The 27,696-nt window shown below is 33.0% G+C and overlaps 1 protein-coding gene across 1 annotated transcript; it reads right to left on the reverse strand.

Moving 5' to 3' along the window:
* On the reverse strand, window positions 15,094-18,271 carry LOC109726236 (cytochrome P450 94B3-like). The gene is given in 3 exon segments (XM_020255731.1): window positions 15,094-15,936; window positions 15,939-16,344; window positions 17,558-18,271. Coding segments are annotated over 3 exon segments (1,713 nt in total). The 5' UTR covers window positions 18,206-18,271; the 3' UTR covers window positions 15,094-15,277.

A 27,696-nucleotide genomic window follows, 5' to 3' on the forward strand; every position in this document is an offset into this window, starting at 1 on the left:
TCTTATGATTTTCAATGCGTAGGTTCTTTAAATAGTATCGATCATGTTTATTAAATTGTATTTTGATTTTAAAGATACTTGTCTTAAAATTATGCGACGTGTATCAGGTGTTTAGATACACCAGGTGCACCCAACAGTTTCTTCAATATGAGTGCTTAAAAAAAAAAAGGAAATGGTATATTATTAATTCTTTGAAGAGTGCTTTATTATTTGTGCTTTTATAATGCTATTATTAATATATTTTTTGTATTAGGTATAGGGTGGTCCATAAAGTAGCACTAATAAATATTATCTATTTGGAATAATAATAGAAAGTCATTCACTATTGGTTTTTTTTTAAAAAAATATATTGCCTTTTGTTTTTCCTCCTCTATTCTATGAGGCTTCATTTGGTTCCGAAATTAGTAGCAACTAATTATACCGGGGATAACTACAAGTATGAGTTTTTATAAGAATAAGGGTATTTTTTTGTTTAGATGAAAATGTGAATATAAACTGAAACTAGAAAAATTGTGTTTGGATGGTTATTGGGAATAAGAGGAATAGTTGTTAGTTATAAATAGAAAATAATAATATTACCCCTATAATTGAATTTAAATTTTTTAATTTTTAAACTTATAATTTTAAAATTTAAATTTATAATTTATAATTTATAATTTTAAAATTTAAACTTTAAAATTTATAATTTTAAATTATAAATTTAAATTTTAAAATTATAAATTTTAAAAAATTTAAATTTAAATTTAAAATAAAAATCTCTCTCTCTCTCCCGGGGGGGGGGGGCGCGGGGGGTGGGAACAACTTGTTCCACTGCTGCCCCAAAAGGGGGGGATAATCCCCTTATCCCCCCTTTATACCGGATCCAAACGCCCCGTTATGAGAGTATTATAGCCTATAATAGACCTTTTTGAAATAGGGGTGGCTCAACTTTATTATTTTTTTTATTGATATATTTTAAAATTTTTAAATTTTATGATTTTAGTTATTTTAATTAGTTAAGCTAAAATTTCTATCAAATTTAATGGATGTACCAACTATTTGATGTTGATGTTTGGCTCATAAATTAGTAGTGGTTCATGTATTATCTCAATTATTATTTATTTTGATCTCGTTATCTAACATTTAAAAATTTTAATTTTATTATTAAAATTTTTATTTATTTGATTTGAGTCAATTTTAATTTTAAAATTTGAATACATTATTTATTTTTACAGACATATGTAGCATATTTTATATAATTTATATAATATAAATTTATTAAAATAAGTAATTAGCCTAAATTCTGTATCGGAGAGCCATCAAATGATTTAAATCAAATAAATAAAAAGATTTAATACAAAAATCAAAATAATGAAATATTGGATAGCCGAATTAAAATACTCTTTAATTCAGATATTATATACATTCTTATCTTATTATAAGGTAAAATGTGTAAAACTTATTTCTCAACTATTGGATTTAACAATCTAACATTTAAAATTTTGATTTTACTATTTGGCCTTTTAATTTATTTGATTTGAGCCAATTAGTGACCGTTTAAATTCAGAATTTGAATACATCATTTATTTTCTCGAATTTAATTAATATATTTTATGTAATTTACATAACTGTAAATTCATTAAAATAAGCAACTAGCTTAAATCTTGTATTCTAAAAAGTCATCAAATCACTGAAATTAAACAAATTAAATGATTTGGAACTAAAATTAGAATTTTGAAAGATTGAATAGCCGAATCAAAATTGTCTATAATGCAGACACGTTATATATATTTTTACCTAATAATAATTTCTCAAGAGCTGAGTTCCTGTGCTTTTAAAAGTACATAACTCAACGTGCTTATAATTTTTTAGCCGTCGGATTGCCTCAAGATCCGTGTAGCACTAAATAACGATATCCCCTTAAGTTTCTTTACTGGTACTGTACGAATCTTAAAACGATTCGATGGCTAAAAAATTATAAACACGCTGAGCTGCTATGCTTTCTCAACTCAATTCCTCAAATAGTAGTGAAGTCATTTGCTTCTCTCTCTTATTGTCAACAAATTAAGTTTTCAATGCAAATGTTCATATCATACAAGTCAAAATAATAGGCCAAATATATGCCTCCTTTTTGATCCCTCTCCTCAAGTTCCACAATCCATTTCTATGTCACCATATATTGCAATGCTCACACATTATTTAGGGTTTTAATTTGAAGGATACAAGTTAAATTTTACTAGTCAATGTTTGTGTTTGACAATAGTGCAAAATGCATAAATGTATAAAACTGGATTCTAATGTTGGAAAACAATATCTTGTTTCTTTGATCATATCATATTATGTTTTTTTTTTGTAACGCTCCACTTTTCATAGGGTTACCTATTTTTGGAATACTTTAGTCGTAGTGCACTTAATTCAGGCATAGTCATAAGTATCAAACGATATAAGACTCATTTCAACCGAGACTCATCTCACACTTTCGGTTGATTATCGACGATCGGCTCCGTTAAACTTGATCTATACTTTTAAAAGTATTTGGAGACTAAATTTCATAATTTTTCAACATTATTTACCTATCAAATGAGTAGTCTAAAAATAAATGGGTGAAAATAAAAATCTCATAAAAAATGATGATAAAGACTTGAATTTAAAATCAGAGGTACTGACCTTACACTGAATAGTGAAAAGAATTTTTGATAAAAATTTCATCTAATTTGAATTGTTTTACACCGTTAAATTTACAAACGCATCACATCGACCATTAAAATTATCAATTTTGAGACATTTTGATCATTAGCCAAATAATGTCGAAAAATTATAAAATTTAGTTTTCAAATACTTTTAATAGTGTAGATCAAGTTTAACGGAGCCGATCGTCGATTTGGAAGTGACATCATTGAAAACAACTTGGTTGCATGGAGGTAGGGGTGTAATGTGGGTTGTGCCGGGCGGCACCGCCCACATTCACCTGGGCCAATCGGGCCAAAGGTCAGCTCGGCCCGGTTTGAATAACATCCGGACAGGGCCGGGCGGGGCCGGGCCGATATTTTTGCATGCCCGGCCCAGCACGTCCCTCGGGCCCGGATGGCACGGGTCGGGTTTCGTGCTGGCTCTTTAATATTTTAAAATTTATTAAAAATATTAAAAAATTTAATTTTTTTTTAAAAATAAAATGATTCTCTTTTGCCTAATATGTTAAATAAAAAAAATAAAAATTTCTTAAAATATTTATAAAATAATAAAATTTTAAAATAATTTTAAATTTAATAAAATTATGAATTTTTTAAAAAAACATTACATTTTTCAAAAGGCCCATCTTCCAATAAAGGCCTAGGACCTAGGGGGTCTAGAGCCAGGCTCCCCAAATCCCAAGGTCTCAACTCCCAAGGGCTCCCTCAAGTCCTAAGGTCCAGGCCCCAACTCCCAAAGGCCTGCAGATAGGGTCGTGCTTGCTCTAAAGGCACGGCCCATGCGGGCTGTGCCGTGCCGGGCCACGGGCCGCACTACAGGCCCGGCACAGCCTAGGCCCATAACGGGCAGTGCCGTGCCGTGCCGTGCCGTGCCAGGCCTACGGGCCCTGGGGGACCGTCCCAGCACGACCCAGAGCCTTGCCCGGCCCGGCATGGATGCTACGGTAACCGTGCCGGACCACGGTCCGGCTTGGAGTCGTGCTGGACGGCCCGGCCCATTTTACACTCTTACACGGAGGCCTCCGTGTTATCGATAGTATACCAGCCGGACTCCATAATAAAATATAGTTAAAGAGTCAATATTATGCAATTGCATGTCAGTTAGCTAGTGAATGATTTAACTTTTCAAATTTTAAAGCACGATAGTTATCATGAATATCGTGTTTTAAACCACTTAATCGCCCACTGATTGTCATTTTAAAAAAATTCATTCACAAACAATATTTTGAATATTGCATTGTGAATGAATTTGAACCCTACAATCCAACTTTCAAAGGGAAAATTGCAACTTTTGGATGATTTAATTCAATTTTAGTTAAGAGTTGATATATGATACCTAAATCAAAGTGAGAGACTTGAGCCCTGTTTGAATACATAAATATCTTATTCTGTATATATCTCATTTTTATTTAATAAATTCGTATACTTGGCACATAAGTAATGCGATCCAATATTTAAGTTTTTCTTTTCAGAATAACATAAATTATTTCGTAAGTGAAATATGATATCATACTTACTTTTATAAATAGCAAAATTTTTGATAATAAAAATTATATCAAATAAGTTATTTTTGAATATAACCTGAAACTTTCGAGGGTCGGAATAGGTTCAATAAATAAACCATGTCCTTTCACAGTTTTACCCATAGGGGTCTTTCTTGAGGGATATTTAGTAATAGTAATTTAGATGTTCCGTGCTCTCGATGGTTTTATCAATGAGTTTAATACAGTACTGTATCAAACAACACTCCGTACGAATTTTTAGTGAAAGAAGAGTATTAATTTCCACCGATGATTGATTTGTTGACAAATTCTAATAAGAAAGGAGTATTAATTGCTTGTACTCGAGGTGATGGATTGTAAGAAAAATCAACTGTTTATTTATATCTTATTTCAATCGCCCTCTAACTTTTCTGCGAAGTGAAAAATACGTGGCCAGAAACGAAACCAGAATTCAATCACGTGGAGGGACAAACAATATAAAAATAAAAATTTTAGCAGATAAATAAAATTTTCCACAAAAAATATTTTTCATCAAAAACACTATTTTTCACGATTTTTGTTATTTGACTAAAAAATACGAAAAACGAAAATACTACTTTTTTCATAAAATCTATAAAAGAAAATTTCTATGAGGACTACTTTTTTTTTTTAGGAACCAAATAAATGAAAAATATTTTTTCCAGCTAGAAACTATTTTTAGGTTATTTTTGGACAAACCAAACACCCCCTAATCTAACTTTTAACGAAAAAATTAATTGATTAAATAATTAATGCAAAAATATTAACTTTCCTTTTTTTTTTGATTTATACTCACTGAACATTTAATTATTTTGTTTCTATTACTCCATTCAATTATAAAAAATTGCACCTATTGAAGGGTTTAATTTAATTTTTGAGCAATTGCTTATATACCTTTGAAAAGTTTTAAATTTTATTATTTATCCTACTTAGAAAGTTAATATAAAGAAAATACTCTTTTAATATTTCAAATTTTTTTAAATATACTACTAGAGTTAGATTTTATTAGTGAGTGGTTAAGAACAACCATTATTTTGTCAAATTACTATTTTGCCCTTTCAAATATACTATTATATCGTCACTATTTTTTTTTATTTATTCTTTAAGTTAAGAGCAAAAAAGATATTTTAACTGTTGGTCCTTTTCGGATAGGGGCAAAAAAGATATTTTGATTTTTTTTTAACTTTGGTAGGAATTTAACTTGACCTTAACCTAATGTGACTTAATAGGTACCAACAGCGGCATTATTTTTGGATAACCCCGTGATATATGAAGGGTATATTAAAAATAAAAAATAAAAATGTATAAAATATTTTAAAAATTTTGAGAACTTAATGAGCAATTAATCCTAATATATATATATATATATATAGAATCCGGCTACTATGCTATTAATAGCACGAACCACTTGGTGCTACCAAGTTTTCCGCCGGTAGATCTACCATTTTGATCATTTTCACCCGTTAGATTATACTATTCAACCAACCACCCACTCAACCCTAGGGGGCCTATATCATCCTAACCGCAAATCTCTTAATCCAATGGCCAAAAATTTGGTAACACCAATGACTTGGTGCTATTAATAGTATAGTAGCCTAGTTTTATATATATATATATATATATATATATATAGAGAGAGAGAGAGAGAGAGAGAGAGAGAGCTAGGCTCCTATGCTTTCGAAAGTATGGAGGCTCCGTGCTTGTAAATTGTTTCCAATGATGGGACGTCCGATTCGGCGATCGGTTTCGTTAAACATGATCTACACTATTGGAACTATCTAGAAACCAAATTTCATAATTTTTTGACTTCGTTTGCTTAGTGAACGAGTAGCCTCAAAATGAACGGCTGAAAATAAAAATCTCATAAAAAACAGAGACAAATGACTCAAATTTCAAATCGGAAGTATTGTTCTTACTCTTGATGTTAAGTAGAATTTTCTATTAAAGTTTCATATAATTTGGATACTTCTATACCGTTGAACTTAAAAACGTGCCACATCGACCGTTAAAATAGTCATTTTTGAGACCCTGTGATCGCTTGGTAAATGATGTCGAAAAATTATAAAATTTGGTTTCAAGATAGTTCCAATAGTATAGATTATGCCTAACGGAGCCGATCGTCGAATTTGATGTCCTATCATCGAAAACAACTTACAAGTACGGAGGCCTCCGTACTTTCGAAAGTACGGGAGACGTACTATATATATATATATATTAAAGGTGTCCAAAATATCCGAAATCCCATACCCGACCCGGACCCTATCCGGACCCGAACCGGATCCGAACCGGACCCGATAAAAAATGAATAGTATACGGATAAAAAAAATTACCCATTAAAGTTTCGGGTATGGGTCCGGATATTTTATACCCATACCCGATTGGGACCCAACCCGAACCTAACTTTTAAATGGGTAGGGTCCGGAATAGTTTTCAAATCCGGACCCGGACCCGGACCCGATGAAATATCCGATAGTAAATAAAAAAAAAATAAACTTTTGAAGTTGAAGGATCAATTTTAATATGACTTATAGATGATGAGTCACTACGTATTTTCATCCTAATGAAACCCTAGCCGTCTCTTTTACTCATTACTTTTTTCTAATTTTTTACACTTTGTTCTTCTAACTCTTTTTTTCATTTCATTTCCGCAACAATATTCATTTCCAATCAAATCATCATCAGTGTCACATCATCATATCAGCACAATATTCTCTTGAATTATTTTATTGGACCGTACAATTATTAGAATGCGCGTTTTTTTATGGTGGGCTTATAGTTTGTCTTATTACTATTTAATGAAGTTTATAAAAAAATATATATTTATACGATATCCGACCCGACTAGATCCGATCCATACCGGTCTTGAACGGTAGTAATACGGTAGTCAACTACCCAGACCGCCTTCAAAATAGATCCGCGTGGCTAATAAAAACTTAGTATCCAGATCCGGAACCCGACCCAAATAAATGGGTAGGTATAACATTTTTTTTGTAACCATTTTCTTTTAGGGTATGTACAGTATATTAATTGCCCAGACCCGATCACGGTCCACGACCATCTTTAATATATATTATATTATCTATATTATATATATATATATAATATATATATATATATATATATATAGTCCGGCTATGTGCTTGTAAAATACCAAACACTTGTGCTGTAAATTTTTTACGTTAGATCCTCTGCCTTTGATATTTTTACCCTTAGATTATATATTCAACCAACCCACGCTACTCAACCCTAGGCGCTGGTGCCCCACACATCCTACACCTGCACATTCCTTTAATCCAACTGCGCCGAAAACTTACAAGCACCAATGACTTTGAACTTTAAAAAACAAGAGCTCAATTATATAATATATATATATATATATATATTATAATAATATATATATAATTAAAATAATATATAATATATTATAATATATATAATAAATATATAATATATAATGCTGCTTATACTAAGGTAGCACGGAGCTCCGTGCTACCAAGTTGTTTTCGATATACTGGTTCCAAATCGACGATCGCTCCGTTAAACTTGATAACCACTATTTAAAAGTATATTGAAACTAAATTTCAGAATTTTCAGACGATCAGTGGCTAGTGATCAAAGGCCCAAATGAGACAATTTAATGATATATTGATGCATCTGTAAACTTTCACGTGTCAACAATACCCAAATCAAGATAAAATTTTTCTAAGAAAATTCTTTTACTATTTAGAGTAATAATCAAGTACCTTTTGATCACTTTTTTTTTTTTACTAATAAAGCCTTCTATCATCATATTAATGAGATTTTATTTTCAGCCGTTATTTGTAACTACTCGTTAATAGGAATGATACCGAAAAATTAAACAAATATATTTTCAAATCCTTTCAATAGTGTAGATCAAGTTTTAACGGAGCCGACGTTGATTTGGAAGCAGCATCATTGAAAAAACTTGTAGCACGGCGGCAGTCCGTGCTACCCTGATAATATAGCAGCCTAGCTCCTCTCTCCTCGATCTCTCTCTCTCACTTCTTCTCTCTCTCTCTCATCTCTCTCTCTCTATATATAATATAATATTATGAATAGCTGCATACTTATGATAGAAAACGCCTTCTTTTGCTATCAAATTTATTAATTCCTTGATGAGCCATGAGGGTTAGGATGATATAGTCATTAGAATTGAGCTGTCCCCTAGGGTTGAATGTTCCCACTGGTTTATAGATTTAATCAATTATTCAAATGATAAAAAGGTATGAAAAGGCTAAAAATCTTGATAGTAAAAATCCGTTTGCTAAATAATATCTAGCCTCAACTCTATAAATAGAGAGAGTATATATATAATATAATAATATATAATAATAATATATATATATATAATTGAGAAGAGAGAGAGAGAGAGAGAGAGAGACGAAGAGAGAGAGGAGAGAGAAGAGAGATTCGGTAGGATGCTTATGAAGCACGAGCCTCGTGTCTTTTTTCCAACTTTTTGTTTCAATGTTCGGACATTTCGAATGACGATCGTCCCGTTAGACTTGATCTAGAGTATTTGAAGTATCTAGAAAATAAATTTTGTGATTTTTCGATATCATTTACCTAGTGATCGAAGTGGCTCAAAATCAACGGCTGAAAATAAAAATCTTACAAAATATGATGATATGACATTAAAATTTTAGATCAAAGTTATGATCGTGTTTTATATGGTATAAAGAATTTTCTATCAAAATTTCATGTGATTTGGATATTTTTCTACACCGTTAAACTTGCAAACGGCTCACTACGGCCGTTAAAATTATTGATTTTGGGCCCCTTCGATCACTAGGCAAATAATATCGAAAAATCACAAAATTTATTTTCTAGATACTTCAAATACTCTAGATCAACTCTAACGGAACCGATCGTCAATTCGAAAGTCCGAACATCGAAAACAATTTGGAAGCACGGAGGGCTCCGTGCTTCCAGAAGCATATCAGCTCACTCTCTCTCTCTCTCTCTCTCTCTATATATATATATTATATGTACATATAAAAGAGCAAAACAATTAATCTGTGTGTAGTTTATCTATGGGCGTGCGTAACTAACTGTTTCCTAACTTTTGGACGTGCATTATCACATTTTTTGCCACGTAGCTTCTCACACGCCTACTACTCTCAATGAAAATGCACACCACCAAAACTTTGGCATTTATACAATTATGCAAATATATACCCTCTCAAAAAAAAAATTACTTAAATTTTATCAAATAATTTAATAAATTTTATTTTTATAAAAATTATTAATTATACATGCATTTTGATCTATTATATTATATATAATCTAATAATACTATAAAACACAAAAAAAAATTAAAGTTAGATTCACTATATTCGTCAATTCTGATTATTAATTATCAAAAATGATTTAAAAAAAAGTAGGTTTCTTCGTGTTTTGAACTAATACAAAATTATGCGTACGACATGCGATCAAATCCAACGTTTAGTTCATAACTTTGCTCGAGAAGAGAAATCGACTGAACTATTTCATGGAGTCTAGGGAGTTTATTAACTAAAAGTTTAGGGGTTTGTTTGTGAAATTGTTAAAGTTAAGGTCTCTTTGTACACTTTTCCTCTTAGCCCTTACATGTGTAGCTATCAATATAAAGTCGGCAACAACATGCTTACCTTTAATTTGAGGTGGACAATTAAAGACCATAACTTATAACAAGTTGACATAATTTTCAAGTTTGAAAAAGGACCTACTTGAAAAAAAAAAAAGTTTGGGAAAAAAGGACAATTGAATAGTAAAAAGAAGTTGAAGTGAAAATGAAAGGTGTTTACTAAAAAAAAAATGTGAAGAATGAGTTTTTGAAATTAAGAAACAACTTAAGTTGCGGTGTTAGGACTTGAATTAAATGAGAGAGACAATTTAGGTTAACCAGATTCGAGGGCTAAATGTGTGAATGCAATAAATTCGTTAGACGTGTCTCGAATTTTTGGATCTGACCCGTCACATCAAACTTTGAAGATGTGCTATAAGAATTTTTAGTTTTGATTATCATAAAATTTGCTATTTTTGAAGTAATTAGTACGTCACACGCTAAACGTACCTGGACTGATAGTTACAATATTTTTTGGATTGAATTTAATTTCACTGTTTTACTATTACATCAAAGATGTGTCACTATTTCATCAACTGAATTGGATTGTGAGATTTAATAGCAATAATTTTATAAATTTCATCCAGAAATTATAATAAATTCAACTAGAATTATAATAAATAAAAGTTTGAGGACCAAACTGTCACCCACACTAGTGCAATCTAGTACATATACATACATTAATTACTCTTAGGCTATGATTTTGTTTTTTCAAAGATTTTGAGCATGATAATAAAAAAGGAAAGATGTATAAAGATTTGGCTAAATTACATAAAATTTTCCTATTAAAATTCGATTTTTCACTTTTTTTCTGTTATTTAAAAACCAACATTTTGCCTCCTTGTAAAATAAAAAATATTCACAGGGGGTATGGTGTGTACTGTGATGATAAAATAACCATTTTGCCCCTTAGCATTTTCGTCTCTTCCCTCATCTTCCTCAACCGTCGCCTCGATCAGCCGCGGTTCACGCCTCGATCGGCCGCGGTTTCTCTCTATTTTCTTCTCCACCTGCTTCCCTTCTCCTCCTGCACTCTCGTCGCCCCTCGATTTTGGTGACAGTAGGGAGGAAATTGAGGTTGGCGCGGATGGAGAGGTAGGCAAGGGCAACAAGGGCGAAGGCGAGGCGGCGGAGGAGGGTGAATTGGTGTTTGTGGCGCGGACGGAGATGTGGACGAGGTCGAGGGCGAGGGCAAGGCAGTGGAGGAGGGCGAGGCGGCGGCAAGGCGGTGAGGCGGAGGAAGGCGAAGCAACAGGGTAGAGGGCGGATGGGTATTTTTGGCATAAAAAAAATTTTATAACGGAACCCTAACGGATCACTAACGGTAGGGGATGAAGTGCACATTTTTTATTTTATAAGGGGGCAAAGTGTAGGTTTTTAAATGACAAAAGAGAGAAGTAAAACATCGAATTTTGACGGAGGGGTTTTCTGTAATTTAGCCTAAGATTTCATAAATTTTAGCTCTTTCATAATCAAATAGACACCAAACTTTCAATTTTAACAATTAGATCTTATAACCGACCGTCTCTAGAGCAAGTGGCAAAGGGCTTGGTGGTTGGTACCCGAGACCCAAGTTCGAATTATAGTTGATTCACATTTCAAGCTAAGTTTATTTCTAAATAAAATAAACGATTCGACTAGTTAGCATGCTATCTTATCTCATAAAAAAAAAAAAAAAAACAGATAGTAAATTAGATCACTTTCCTTCAATTTAAACTTTGTTATTTCATATGTTTTTTATTGTTTATTTCAACATATTTTCGTAGAATGGTTCAAAACATAATTTTTTTATATATTTAATATGTAAAATGAATGATAAAAAAAATAAAGTTCATCTGAGTCTCTATTATTGTTATATATAGAATTAGGCATGGATACTATTAATATGTAAACGCTCTTTCTTGTTATTAAGTTTTACCTCTTGGATGAATTGTAGGCGGTTAGCGATTGATATTACGTCCGTTAGATTATAGTGGTTCCCCTAGGTTGATGTTGGTTTCCACTGGGTGGTATTTACTCCAAATGCGTTAGGATTAGATGAACAAGAGTGATCATATGGCTAAAAAAACTATTGGGTAGCAACAATGGAAATTTTGCTACTATAGTAGCCCAGTCCAACATCATATCTCTCTCTCTCTCTCTCTCTCTCCTCTTTCTGCTCTTTATCTTCTCTCTCTCTATCTCTCTATTATATATATATATATATATATATATATAATATATTGTAGTTACGTCTTGGTCCATGATTATGGAGCATCGGGCGCGCTCCGTGCTTCACACTTTATGTTTCTCGATGTTCGGAGTTTCGAATCGACTGATCAGGCTCCAGTTAGACTTGATCTAAGAGCTATTTGAGTATCTAGAAAAATAAATTTGCGATTTTTTCGATATTATTTGCCTAGTGACGACAGAGCTCAACATCACAGCTGAAAATAAAATCTTACCAAATATGTGATATGACATTAAAATTGGAGTCAAAGTTATTGATCTTGTTTTACTATGCGTTATAAAGAATTTTCTATTCAAATTTCGATATGCGTTTGATTTTCTACACCGTTAACTTGCAACCGGCTCCCATGCCATTAAAACTTATTGATTTTGAGCCCCTTCGATCACTAGGCAAATTATATCGAAAAATCACAAAATTTATTTTTTAGGTACTTCAAATATCTAGTTCATACTCTAACAGAGCAATTGTCGTTTCGAAAAGTCGACATTCGGAAAACAAATGGAAGCACGGAGGGGCTACGTTTTCTGTAAGCATTACGCCTACTCTTATACTGTATATATTATAATATTATATAATAGAGGAGAGAGAAGAGGAGAGAGAGAGAAGAGAGAAGGAGAGAGAGAGAGGATGAGCGAGAAGTGAGCGTACGTTGCTGATCGGAAGCCGACGGACTTCCGTGCTTCCAAGCTCCATTTTCGAATTTGCGACTTTTCGAAATCTCGATCCGGCTCCGTACTAACTTAAGGAGCTTAGAGTATTTGACAAGTAACCTAGAAATAATTTTTATAATTTTCGATTCATTTGCTCCTAAGTGAACGACATTTAGGGGCTCAAATCAACAGCTTGAAAATAAAATTCTTAACAAAATGTAAATAAATAAATTAAAGATTTTAATCAAAATATTATCTTGTTTTATATAATAATAAAATTTTCTATCAAATTTTCAGTTATTGGATATTTCGTATACCGTTAAAATTGCAATACGGCTCCTACGGCCATTGAATTTGTTTGATTTTGAGCTCCATTCGATCACTAGGCGAAATGATATCGAAAAATAATAAATTTATTTTTAGGTATTCAATACTACTAGATCAACTCTAACGGAGCGATATGTCTCGATTCGAAGTCCTGAACATCAAACAAATGGAAAGCACGGAAGGCTTCGTGTTCTTCAAGACATACCAGCCTACTATATTATATTATATATATATATATATATATATATATATATATATATATATATATATATTTTGGTCGCAAGCTTAATTATCCAAATTGAAAGAACTAAAAAAAAAGATTTGTTTATATATTTTAAGTTTTATTAGATTATTTTAAGTTTTATTAGATTTGAGTAGAGAGATTTTTTAACTATTTGATAAAATTTGAAAATCTAATTGCTAAATTTAAAATACCTAAAGTTCAGGAGATCTCGGTGCAATTTTTTTTTAAATAAAGAAAAATTAGAGTTAATTGCATACAGCTTCTTGTAAACATATCGAATGATAAATATATCACTACAAAGTTTAATTTTTTATTTTTATTCTTACAAAAGTCTAATGATGTTAATTTGTTCTGCCAGTTTGTTACCGTTAGAGTAATATTTATTTTTTAATAGCAGATATGTAAATGATATTTTTGCCATTACAAATATGCCCTTTAAAAAGTCTCAATTATTAAAAACACTATTGCATAATTTGGAAATAAAAACAAAAACAGAAAGAAAATCATGGCTCATCGCGTTGCTCTTGTGCGGTCCACACGGAAAACGAAAACAAAAATCACAGCTCACAGCACTGCTCTCACGCGATCCGCGAGATCCCCGTCAGAGAGGTCCACGGTGGACCCCCCTCTCTCTCTCTAGTTGAGCTCCTGTATTTTTAAAACGAAAATACTATTTTTTTATAAAATATAAATTCTTTTATAAATATTATTATTTTTTTAAAATTAAACGGATGAAAAACTAAAAAAACAAATTTTTATGAAAATGTTTTTGTCATTTTTTTTTCCGCACATTTCTGACCAACCAAACACTAACTAAAGAGCTCTTGAAATATTTTTTTTACTAAAATTTATTTTTTATACCCTTAAATATAAAATACTTGCTATTCAATAATAGATATATGTATGAAATTTAATATTTTTTGGTAATGAAATTTAATATGAAATTAACATTTTTTTTTGAAACTCAAATCAAATTGAAATTAACTGATTTATTTTAAAATATCACATCAAAGTCACATACAAAAAATCCATAGAGGACAAAGAGCTTACAAGTCAAATCTAAATGAATGACAAAGGCTAAATTAAGTAAATTACTATGGTAATACAAAATGTACCCAATAGTGCACCTAAAGATGTTTACTCTCATTATTTTATTTAGTATTATTTCACATTTTAGTTCATGCTACCACTATGTGGGACATTCTAGGGTACCAAGAGCACAACTTTAAAAAAATTCTCCTTGTACATCCCAATACTCTTTAACTAACTTTCCCACGTCTCTCAAAAATAAATAAATTAAAAAATAACTAACTTCCACGTTACAATTTTTTTTTTAAATTACATTCAAAATATTATTAATAAATCAGTATTATATATATACTTCATAACTAATTTTAAATTTTAAATTAATATAACTAGTTAATAACCTAACAACTAGTTAAACTTTGAATTTAATGTTAAGATGAAGCGCACACTTATGTAATACTCTTTAACTAACTTTCCCACGTCTCTCAAAAATAAATAAATTAAAAAATAACTAACTTCCACGTTAATATTTTTTTTTTAAATTACATTCAAAATATTATTAATAAATCAGTATTATATATATACTTCATAACTAATTTTAAATTTTAAATTAATATAACTAGTTAATAACCTAACAACTAGTTAAACTTTGAATTTAATGTTAAGATGAAGCGCACACTTATTATAATGAATTATTATGTGAAAGCTTTGCTCCAACTATATACAATTATATTTAAAATAAAAAATATATACAAATTGTATAAATTATGCTACATACAGCAAGCTGATTTATCAATAATATTTTTAAGATATCAAAGAACCTGTACACAATTACCATTAATGATGCATTATAATACTGCTACCATATATGATTAAAAATTAAATAAACAAAACAACATTAACTAATTAATTAACCACATAATTAATTTATCATTACTCATAATCAATTAACCACCTAAATCAAAAGCTTAATTAACATATCCCCTCATCTCCTCCCCCTCTCCACCACCATCATCCTCAGCCCCCCCTCCATGTGCGCCGTGAGCCGCGGCACCACCACCGCGGGGCGTCCCCGGGCCCCCTCCTCCTCTGCCTCCGCGGCCCGCCGCAGCTCGAACCTCCCGAGCACTGCTGCCGTGACGTACTTCATCTGCGCTATCGCCATTTCCTTCCCCATGCACACTCTCGGCCCCGCCTGGAACACTGGGTATCGGTACGCCGAAACCCTAACCACCGCAACCTGATCACCATCGACACCGCCACCGTCGCTGTTGCTGCTGCTGCTACTACTACTACTACAACAGCCGCTCTCCGATGTCGTTGTGAGCCACCGCCGCGGCTCGAACTCGTGCCACCGGTCGCCCCACAGGCTCTCCATTCTCCCCATCCCGTACGGAAAGTACGTCACCCTGTCCCCGGCCTCAATTTTTGTGCCGTCCGGCAGCACGTCCGCACGCTCCGCGTGCTTGGAGTCCCACACCACCGGCGGGTACAGCCGCATGGCCTCGTATATGGAAGCCTCCAGGACCTTCAGCTCCTTCAGCGCCTCGTACTCCAGCGCGCCGTGTCGTTGCCCGACCTCCCGTGCCACCTCCGACTCTGCGCGCGCGTGGCCCGAGAGCAGGTAGAAGAGCCACGTCAGTGNGCGTCGCCCCCCGCCACGACAAAACTTACGGCCATGTCACGCACTGTGTCGTCGTCGTGGCCTTCCAATATCAGCCTCGATAGTAGGTCCTTGTATTTTTCTATGTTACCTTTGTTATTTTTTTTAATTTCATCTCTGCGGCGCTGGATCAGGTCCGAGATGGAGCTCCGGATCAGGGCTACGGCCCGCCGGAGCCGCCGCTCGGACCCGATGCGCAGCGCCCGCTTCACCTTCCAGACGAAGGCGACCGGCGCAGACCCCCGTCGCGCGCTGATGGCCGACGCGGCCTCGAAGGCGTCGGCGAGGTCGGATTCGGGGGGCGTCGGTGACGACGGGTCGAGGTAGTGCGGGTCCCATCCGAGCGCCACCTGACACACCGTGTCGAATGCGAAGCGCCGGAGCAGGTCCTGCCGATATATACAAATGCGATAAATAAAAAAACACATAATGCACAATACAAAATGATTAGTTTAACCAAAAATTAATTAATCACATGAGAGGACACAATTAATTATGTGTATTTATTATTATATGCATAATATATATAAAGAAATTATTGTATATAGTTTTGGTTTTTTTTTTTTTTTTTAAAAAAAAATTTGTTGAGGCCGGCCCCTCATGTACGTGTATCTTCCTCCGTTTACTTTTCTTTAACTCTTTTTTCCATTTTTTTTTCTATTTTATTTATTCTAATTAATTAGTTAAGTTAAAAATTTTATTAATTATTAGTTATTACTAATTTCAATTTTACTTACTGAAATATAATAAGAGAAGGCGTGAAATGTGATAAAATTATCGATATTTTTAAATAAAATCTTGGATTTAAATGGATAAAATTTCTTTAATTTTAAAAAATAAAAAGGTTGAGAAATATATGCGGTAACTTTAATTTATTTATAATTTTTGATTCGAATTATTGCAACCTAAGTCTCACAATCTATTTTAGTTGGATAAATATTGATAAATTATTAATATCAAAATAATGTAAAAATATTGTAATTGACAAATTAACAATAAGTACGGAGTTATATCATTTGCACATCAACAATGCGTCAAAAATAATAAATTAAAAATTTTGAAAATCAAAATGACACCTACCTCATAATTTTAGGGCCAAATAAGTCATTTACCTTAAAAAATTTTTTTTTTTACCTATTTATTTCTGACTATTAATTATTTTTAAATTTATCCTAAAATTACTAAAAACCCTTTCTAAACTCCAAATTTTATTAGGAAGGGTGTTTTAGTTAGCTACGGAACTGTTTTCTGAAGTTTTAAAAATATGTTAAATATTTAAAAGAAAGCCTGGTCAAGTCAAATGGTCTATAGTTAATGCAAGTCAACTTACCAAATCTCATGAGAAAAAAATGAAAAAAAATTGCGAACACGGCTCTGTCTACTATATTCTTATAAGTATAAATTTCTTTATATTCATAAAATTTCGATCGTTCAATTTATATTTTTGACAATTTCTATTCGTTAGATTATTTTAACTGAAACCGCTATCATTCTAATCGCACATCTCTTTATCCAACGGTTAAATATAAAAGTTTTGGTATCTGACGCGCGTGAGAAGAAATGTTAAATATAAAAATATAAAAATGCCGCGCGTCGCCTGACCTGAATGTCGACTGCGTGTCGGTCGCGGGCGGCGGCGGCGAGGGCGGGCAGCAGGCGGTGGCGCGTCTCGGCAGCAAGCTCGCCGGCCACGAACCGGCGCAGTGACCGCACGGAGAACTCGTGGCTGGCGAGCTTGCGCTGCGCGTGCCAGAGGGCGCCGTCGGCGTTGAAGATGCCGCGGCCGAGGAGGTCGCCGAGGATGTCGGTGAACGGGCGGCCCTTGGGGTAGTTGGCGAAGTTCGACTTGAGGACGTGCTCGACGTTCGCGGGGTTGGCGGTGACGACGGTGCGCCGCGCGCCGAGGCGGCGGACCGCGATCGTCTGCGTCGGCGACGCGGCGACGAGCTCGGTGTACCAGTCGAGGAGCCGGTGCCGGTTTTGGTAGAAGGGGATCAAGCAGCCGATAATGGGGTAGGTTTTGGGGCCGTAACAGGTACTTGCAGTAAAGTCGTTGCCGACTTTTGTTGTAGGTTGTAGAACTCGGCGCCGAGTTGTGTAGAGAAAGGTGATAATGGTGATTATGATGGTAATGGTGATGGTAATGGTAATGGTGGAGGGAGAGGTGAGTAACATGAGAGAAGGTGATTGAGAAGAAGAATAAGAAGAAGAAGGGTTTGAGAGCAAGGAGAATGAGGTTATAATGGGCATCTTGTGTATAAGGAGAGAGGAATATTATTGTTTTTTTTTTTTTTTTTTTTTTTTGAGAGAGAGAGAGAGAGGCAATGAGAAGGAGAGGGGAAGGTGATCGAGGGTGGCATTGCAGTTTAAATAGATAGAGAGGTGGGTCACAACTCATAATTGAGCACATGGCCTCTCTCTCTCTCTCTCTCTCTCTCTGGAAAAAATCTACAATATATCAGTTATATTGCTGATGTGATATTTTCAACAAATTTGATTATTTTTTTTAGATTTATCCATTCCATTATTATTATTACAAAATTATTATTATTATATTTTGTTTTCAAAAAGAGAGATGTGATTGGCTGGTTATTAATAATGTGGTATAATAATGTGGTATAAGTGTAAACTAGTAAACTTTAAACTCTCTCTCTCTAGAAGCTATGGTAATGGAAGAAAAATAAGATAATTAAAGAACACATGGACTCCATGGTCATTGTTTTTAGTTTTAATGGATTTGGAAATATTTTATGTGTTGTTTAAAGGTGTGAGGGAAACTTCAAAAAACTACGAACATGGTATTACCTAAATTGTACTTAAATTTAGAGCAATCAAACAAAGTACCACATTTTATTCTTCTTCTTTCATTGTTGTTATTGCTGTTTATTCTTTTGTTGGAAAATTTTCTGTATTACAAATGATGAAAATGCATGGGAGTGTTGCAATTAAAATTGAACTTCACCACAGAGGTTTCTAAAAACATTTCTTTGGTTAATTAATAAAGCATGAGACATGCACATCATTCATATGATCCCTATTAATGAACAGATCAATTTAGGGGGACAAGATTTTATCAAAAACTTAAAAATAAAGGGGGACAAGATTTTATCAAAAACTAAAAAATAAAACAACAACCATAAGAGGTTTCAATGGAATTCAATTGTCAACTGTTCCTACCGGAAATAGGATTAACTACGGATTCAAGCCATAGCACATGGTTTCATAAAATCCGTACGATTTTCCCGATCTAAATCGAGCAGGTTTTACATGAAGAAGATTTTGTTCGGCATGTTCATTTTTTACTTTGTTAATGGAAATACTGCTTCGCGTCCGACTTGCACATGTGAAATAGTTGTTATTATAACACCTCAATAGTCACACATTTAGATGGAAAAAAGATTAAATTAGAAATATACAAGAATCATGATACGTGAATAATAATAATTAAGTTTAAGTATTTTGTGCCTGTAGTTTGGATTGAAGTAATTATTAGTTGCTAGTGAACTGAATCGCTGTATCTAGTAATAGAGTCGATGACCAGTCAAAAGTATAAATTGTAGCGTGTCCAAATTTGTTTATTCAAAAAATTGGGCTCACATCAATTGTTCAAAAGTGGCTTTATATATGCTGTAGTTAGATGGTGATTACGTACAAATTACTATCCAATTTAATGTGAAATTTGACTTTGAAACATGGAGGGGGGGTAGGGATGCAAACTGGCGGGTAAATTTTAATCCTATTTTTGACCTTCATTTACAGTTTCATTCGGTACAGATCGGAACATGAATGAATTTTTTATAAATTTTTGATAGATCGAAACAGATTAAAAGAAAAAAGAAATTTCCCGACTCTTGCTTCATTTATTTGGCGGATCGGGATAGATTTGGGATGAATTATATATATATATATATATATATATATATATATATATATATTTTTTTTTTTAGAGAAAGATAGTATGCTACTCGCTTCGTTTATTTTCTGTTTGGGATGAATCGGACGGGAGCTCCGCCAATATGGACCCATTTGCATCCCTAGGGGTAGACTTTTCAATTGTTATAATTGGGTCTCTAATATTTTAAATATATTTTATTTTTCTATTAAGTTAGGCAAAGGTTTTTAAATATTGGTATATGTTTTGTTCGCTTTGGTAGGAAATTAAACAGATAAGATAAAATTGAGATAAAATAGTGATGGAATTCCATCACTAATGGACAGAATAGTGATGGAATTTTGACGGAGGGGAACTAAATGCAACAACTTAGAATAAAATACAGAATTTTGAAAGTTAGGAAAGAAAAGTGAAGAAGCAGATATTTATAAGAGATTTCTGTAATTTAGCCTATTTTTTAGGGTTAAATGCATACAGGTCCCTACAAATATAGTGAATTATAGATATTTTCCTGCAAATATAGTGAATTATAGATATTTTTCTACAAAATTCAACTTTTATATATTGTTTTTATAAAAGTTTTAATATTTTCAAATATATCCCTCTGCTTTATTACTGCTAGAGAACTATTTATAATTTAACAGCAAATAAGTAAAATGTCAATTTTGTCATCACAAATATATTCCTCCAAAAGTCACAACAGTATAATTAAGAGGAGTAAAATATATCAAGTTATCTTATAAACTAATTAGGATTTAGTATTTAACTTATGGTTAACTAAATTTTTCTAATGGATTCTGACGACAGGAATATATTTGAAAATATTTAGATTTTTATAAAGACAACATATGAAAGTTGAACTTTGTAAGAATATATATATAATTTACTATATTTGCAAATGCTTGTATACAATTAACCCTAGCTAAATTAAAAACATCGAACTAGAACTTAAATATCGCAATCGCAGAATCTCAATTGATTTGGTTGATGTTGCATACAAAATATTTTATTAAAAAATATTAGATGATAGCGCAAGGAAGAAGGCAATAGGGTCCTAGATATGAAAGCTCAAGATAAATGCACAAAATAATAAGTAAAAAAAAAAAATAAAAAAAATAAAGGACATAGGGTTTCAAAATTTTGAATAGGACAAACCCTTTTCTAAGAGGATGACGCGTTTAAATCAAAGGAAAACAAAATTTAAACTTAAAACCCACGTTTGTGAAAAGGAAATGAGCCTAGGAGATGTGATAGTTTCTCCGTAACGCGGTTTAGTCCACATGCAAGGAAATTACACGGTGGACATGACATTTTCATCAACAGTACGTAATTAATGAAGAACCAAAATAATGTGGTACTTAAATATTGAAAATTTCGCCCCCCATGAACTTTTGTCTTTGGAGAACAATAACCGGTTCACATTGTTTAGATATTAATACAGACTGATCGTCTCTAAAGCAAGTGGTAAAGGATTTGGTGATTGGTACTCGAAGTCCCAAATTCGAATCCTACTTGATTCACATTTCCAGCTAAGTTTATTTCTAAATGAAATAAACGAAGCGAGTAACGTACTATCTATCTCTCTCTCCAAAAAAACAGAATCAATACAAAAGATTAAGAGTTTGAATCTTACCAGGCTCTTTGCTTTTAGTTAGTTTCCGCTCTTTGCTTCAGTTAATTTCATCTCATTAAACTCAAATTCACGTTATATCAAAAAACTCCCGATCTCTAACATTGCTCTCTCTATTCATTTAAACTTCTGGAGAATAATGATTGTCTTATATTATCATACACGTAGATGACTTTGAGGGCGAGGAAATAAGGCACGTTTTTGTGACTTGTTGGGTTAGAATAATATAGAATTTTAGAAGTTTTAGATTTTAAAATCCAATTAGAAGGATTAAAATAAAAAAAAGGACATTCTAGATCAAAATAATAGACAAACCCTCTTTGTTTTTTTCTGCCACGCGACAAAATTTTGCTGATAAATATAATTAATTTGTAGCAACCTCATAATCAACCACTCAAATTGTCTTTTTCTTTGATATAATATCTAATCTAGATTTAGAATAGACTAAACAACATTTGGATTGAATGGATAGCTTCCAATAGGAAATAGATGGATATATAGCAATCCATGTCCAATTTAAAAGTTATTCAATTTAGTAAATCATTAACATTATCTATTGTGTGTTAAAATTCCCTCTTACTCTATTCTTTTATATATATATATATATAGAATTGAGCTCCTATACTTTTAAAAGTACCAAGTTATTGGTGCTTGTAGATTTTTGGCTATTGGATTAAGAGATGTGCGGTTAGGATGATGTGGGCCCCCTAGGGTTGAGTAGGTGGTTGGTTGAATAGTATAATCTAACGGGTGAAAATGATTAAAGGTGCAAATCTAATGGTAAAAAATTCACATGCACCAAGAGCTTGGTGCTTTTACAAGTATCATAGCCGGACTCTATATATATAGAGAGAGAGAGAGAGAGAGAGTCCGGCTGGGATACTATCGATAGCACCAAGCGTTTGGTGTTATCAAGTTTTCTGCAGTTAGATTAAACACTTTAACTATTTTCACCCGTTAGATTATACTATTAAACCAATAACTCACTCAACCCTAGGGGACCCACATCATCCTAATCGTATATTTTTTCATCAAAGGGCCAAAAACCTAATAGCACCAAATGCTTTGTGCTATTGATAGTATTTTAGCCTAGGTCTATAATTATATATATAGAGCAGGACTGATGTGCTCTCAGGAGCACGGAGGCCTCCGTGCTCCTGAGCCCTTTTCGATGATCGAATTTCTGAATCGACGATCGACTCCGGTAGACTTGATCTAGCGTATTTGAAATTTCTAAAAAATAATTTTTGCGATTTTTCGATATCATTTACCTAGCAATCGAAAGGATTCAAAATCAATAATTTTTAATGGTTGAAAATAAAAATCCTATAAAAAGTGGTGATATAGCATTAAAATTTTCAATCAGAAATATTGATCTTGTTGTAAATAGTATAAAAAATTTTGTATCAAAATTTCATCTGATTTGAATACTTCTACACCGTTAAACTTGAAAACGGCATATATCAACTGTTAAAAATTATTAATTTTGAACCATTTCGATCATTAGATAAATGATATCAAAAAATCACAAAAATTATTTTCTAGAAACTTCAAATACCCTAGATCAAGTCTAACGGAGCTGATCGTTGATTCGAAAATTCCATCATTGAAAACGGCTCAGGAGCACGGAAGCATCCGTGCTCCTAAGAGCACAGCAGTCCTGCTCTCTCTCTCTCTCTCTCTCTCTCTCTCTCTCTCTCTCTCTCTCTATATATATATATATATATATATATATATAAATTACTCCGGCCAAACACCATAAATTATTGGGTTAAATGCATCAGAACCATCTAAAATTTTACATGTTTGCATATAGCTATCTAAACTTTAAATATGTAATATTTTGCGTTCAAACTACCAAATTTTACAATTAACCATGTAGGCCCATATTCCATCAATTTAAAGTAATTAATATTACCCAAATGGCCAATAAATAGTAAGACTCACACCAGCAAAATAATAGGGCTTTTTCGATGTCAAATTTTAGTTTACGGTAAAAAAAAAATTAAGTTTTGATATTTGTTTATTAAAACTAAAACATTATAACAATAGTCAATTTTATTAGGAAAACTAAATTTTAGCATTAGGAAAAATTTATCCATATCACTAGCGTGTGTTTTTTTATTGTTTCTTGACCATTTTACTAATGCTAGTCATTTAAATTGATAGAATATGGATCTAGATAATTAATTGCACAAATTTTACAGCTCAAATGGCAAATTTTAATTTTTTTTTTATATTTTAACAGGTTATCTATAAATGTATGGAAAATAAATTTAGATGATTATGATGCATTTAAATCTAAATTATTTATAGTGTCAAGTACGAGAATTCAATAAATGTTGTGTACTTATTACTTAAAAAAGCATCTCTTTTAGCCTTTGTGATTACCCAAGTTTAGATGGTGGTGACATGGGCTTTGCCAAATTCATACAAGAAGTGTGAAGATAATTTCCCACAAAATCAAAGATGCTAATATTGTTATGTATAGGGCTTTTTTTGCATTTGGTCCCCTCAATTTTTTTTTTCACAAACAGGTCCATCAAATTTATAATTACAAATTTGGCCCCATCCCCGCCACGCAGACGCAATATTAGCGCCACGCAAGGTGGAAGGGTGTTCAATTGAATCGTGTTCAAACACGGTGAATGGTTCACCGTGTTTCATACTTATATTTCCCCTATTTTTTCTTTTCAATACTTATATTTTTTCGCAATGCATATATATTTTCTAGAGACGGTGAATCATTCACTGTGTTCAAACACGGTGAATGACTTACCGTGTTCCGTACTTATATTTTTTTTATATTTTTTTTCGCAATACATATAATTGTATTTTTCCTAAATACGACACGGTGAATGGTTCACCATGTTCAACTTAACAAACTATCCTCAGTCCCGCTCACGTGGTGCTGACGTGGCACCTGCGCGGTAGGGTTAGGGCCATTTTTGTAAATATTAATTTGTTAGGACTATTTTTAAAATAAATTTTGTTCAGGGAGCCAAATACAAAAAAAAAAAAGCCCTTATGCATAGGAATAGGGTTCAAAAATAAAAAACAAAGAGGATTCTTTTCACATTCTTAATTTATCTATTTTCTCTACCTAGCCATCACATGTTCACTGTTGCCCGCATTTTCCTTGTAAGGAAGTAACACCATATTTACTTTCTTCTTTATTATCTTTTGATCTCCAGAAATTATTGCCTACTTTCAGTAAGCTTCGACTTATAATTTTAAACAATCGATCTAACTTAACATTAAATTTTAAAATAAAAAAAAGACTACAACTAATTGGGCGGCGGAGACTGATCACCAGCTATTAGAACAGTTGATTGACACTCCTCGTCAAGATCACAGTGATTTAGGTTTGAGTTCGAGATCTTCTGCTTTAATTTCTATGCTGATTGGATCAGTGGTTTTTGGTTTAAGCCTATGATTTTATGGTTTAATATTCGAGGTTTAGTATGTAAGCCTAGTTCATTTTGCTTAATGAATGAAGTAGGTAGCAAGCTACCTATTTCTCTCAAAAAAAAAAAAAAAATTCGAGGTTTAGGAGGGTCGCCCCATGGGTGTAATAGAAAAAAAAATAAAGGGTGAGAATTAGAATTCTAGTGTGAGAATGGATCTAAAAGTAGCTGGTTAACACCTCCTAGTAGTTCAAGCTTGGAATCCTACAGCTTCAATATCTTAATTTTATGCGATTATCCGCACTTCGATATCTGATGTGATAGTATTATAATTGATAGAATGACAAATACTAAGATGCCGCATCGCTACTACTTTATTCGAAATATTAGAATTTAATCAGCTAAATTAAACAGTAGAATTTAATTATAATATTTTAAAAAATTTAAGTTAGAAATTATAGTAAATTAAAGTTTAAAAATCAAAATATGACAACGAAAAAGATCCTAGAGTTTTGAGGACCAAAAGTGACATGTAACTAAAAAAAATGATGTAGACTATAGTTGCTAGGGTCTAACATCATTGGAGACAATAAAACAAAGATATGATAAGACTTTTTTAGGGCTTTTTTTGCATTTAGACCTCTGGCAAATTTTTATTTTAAAGATAGTCCTGTCAAAATTTAATTTACAAAAATGGTCTTGGGCCTGCCACGCAGGCGCCACATCAGCGCCACGCGAGCAGGGCCAAGGCTGTGTGTTAAGTTGAACACGGTGAACCATTCACCGTGTTTAGACACGGTGAATAGTTCACCGTGTTTAGTACGTATTTTTTATATATTGAAAAGAGGAATAAGAAATATGGATGTCAATAGGTATGATATCCGAAATATTATCCGAATTCAAACCCGAATAAATTTTATATATATACATAATTTATTTTTATTTATTTATACAATATATAAAATATTTAATAATTTTTATAACTTAGATCTTCATTCAACCCAGCGGGTTTTAAAAATCTATACCGTTGGATGAAGATCTAAGGAATAAAAATTATTAAATATTTTATATATTGTATAAATAAACAAAAATAAATTACGTATATATATATATAATTTATTCGGGTTTGGATTCGGATAATATTTCGGATATCCATACCTATTGACATTCCTACTCCTTATTTCACTTTTCAATATACAAAAAATACGTACTAAATACGGTGAATCATTCACCGTGTTTAGATACGGTGAATGGTTTATCGTATTCAACTTAATATCCTGGCTCCAGCCCTGCCCGTGTGGCGCTGACGAGGCGCCTGCGTGGCAGGGACAGAACTATTTTTGCAATTTTAATTTTGATAGGGCTATTTTTAAAATAAAAATTACTCAGGAGGCTATTTGCAAAAAAAAGCCCACTTTTTTATCCCAACATCTTTTGATGGTTTTGAATATAGCAAAATTTGAGTGCAGAGACAGTTGGATTTTGGCATGCTTTAAGATTTTGAAGTGTGAAAGGAGGAAAAGAGGTGGGTTGTCCCATATGAATTCACCCACATGGAGAACATGCTAGATGTCATAACCAATAATGTAAGATTCAACAAGTTCTAAGGACTATAGTACTCTCTTCTTTTTTTTTTTCTTTTTTTTTCTTTCTTTTTTTTCCTCATCCACCTTCCTTTTTTTCTTTTCTTTTTTTTCCTCTCATTTTTGGTGGATTTTATGTCGGGAACAACTCTACTTTCATGCATCAGCTTTTTGGAAATAGTGAGCTTTGCTATAAGAAAAAATGTTACAAGTTCACTCTAGTATAGGGTGTATATTAGGAATTCAAACGAGATGGATATGGCCACATTCCGCTCTATTTTCTTGATGGGTTGGGACGGATTGATTTTTATAATATTATTTGTACCCTATTATCGCTCTGGTCAGAGCGGCAGCGAATTCTTTATGAAGTTTTGACGGATCTAGACGGATTAAGAAAGGAACGAGTTTTTCATCTTCTGCTTTATTTTCTTAACGAATTTGAGGCAGGTTATTTTTTGGCTCCTGCTTACCGCCCTACTCGAGACAGATCAGGGCAAGAGCTCCACTAAACCTGATCGATTTGCATCCCTAGCATATGTCGTATACCCCATCATCTAAGGGTGTCAAATTCTGTACATTTTGAGTGATTCATTTCATCGATCTGTAACATTTCGGAAAGCGATAAGCTAAATCTACAACCCAAAAATATTATGTAATTTCTATTTGAAGTGATAATTTTATCACATTAGTTACGTCAGCCATGAGCGACAATCTTTTCATCTTTTTCACTTCTTGTAACCTTTAAATCTTTGCCGTATAAAATGTTACAGCTTTTACGCAATTAAAAAGTAGAGTGGTACAATGCACCACTCACATGATGTGCTATGTGCATGCAATAATTTTTTCATAATAATTGACCCTAAAATGTGATAGAAAAGAAGAGAGAGAAAGTGAAACACTGAGGAAAACTTTTGTACATCAACAAGACTGTAAGCTCAAATTCAGCAACAAAAGAACAAGTGCTAAATAATGCAACAGCTTGGAACTCTGAAGTGAGTGTTCGATTGGGTGGGGGGGGGTCGGGTAGGGATGTCAATGGGTATGGATATCCGAAATTTTATCCGAACTCGAACTCGAATGAAACGGATATATTCAATGCTAAACGGATATGGATTCGGATATGAATATCAAAAATAGAAGTCCGATGGATATGGATTCGGATATAGATTTTGACTGTACCAGACCCGAACCTGAACCGACCCGAATCCGAATTTATTTTGTATTATATA

Source organism: Ananas comosus, linkage group 21 (assembly GCF_001540865.1).
Source record: "Ananas comosus cultivar F153 linkage group 21, ASM154086v1, whole genome shotgun sequence".
Taxonomy (NCBI): Eukaryota; Viridiplantae; Streptophyta; class Magnoliopsida; order Poales; family Bromeliaceae; genus Ananas; species Ananas comosus.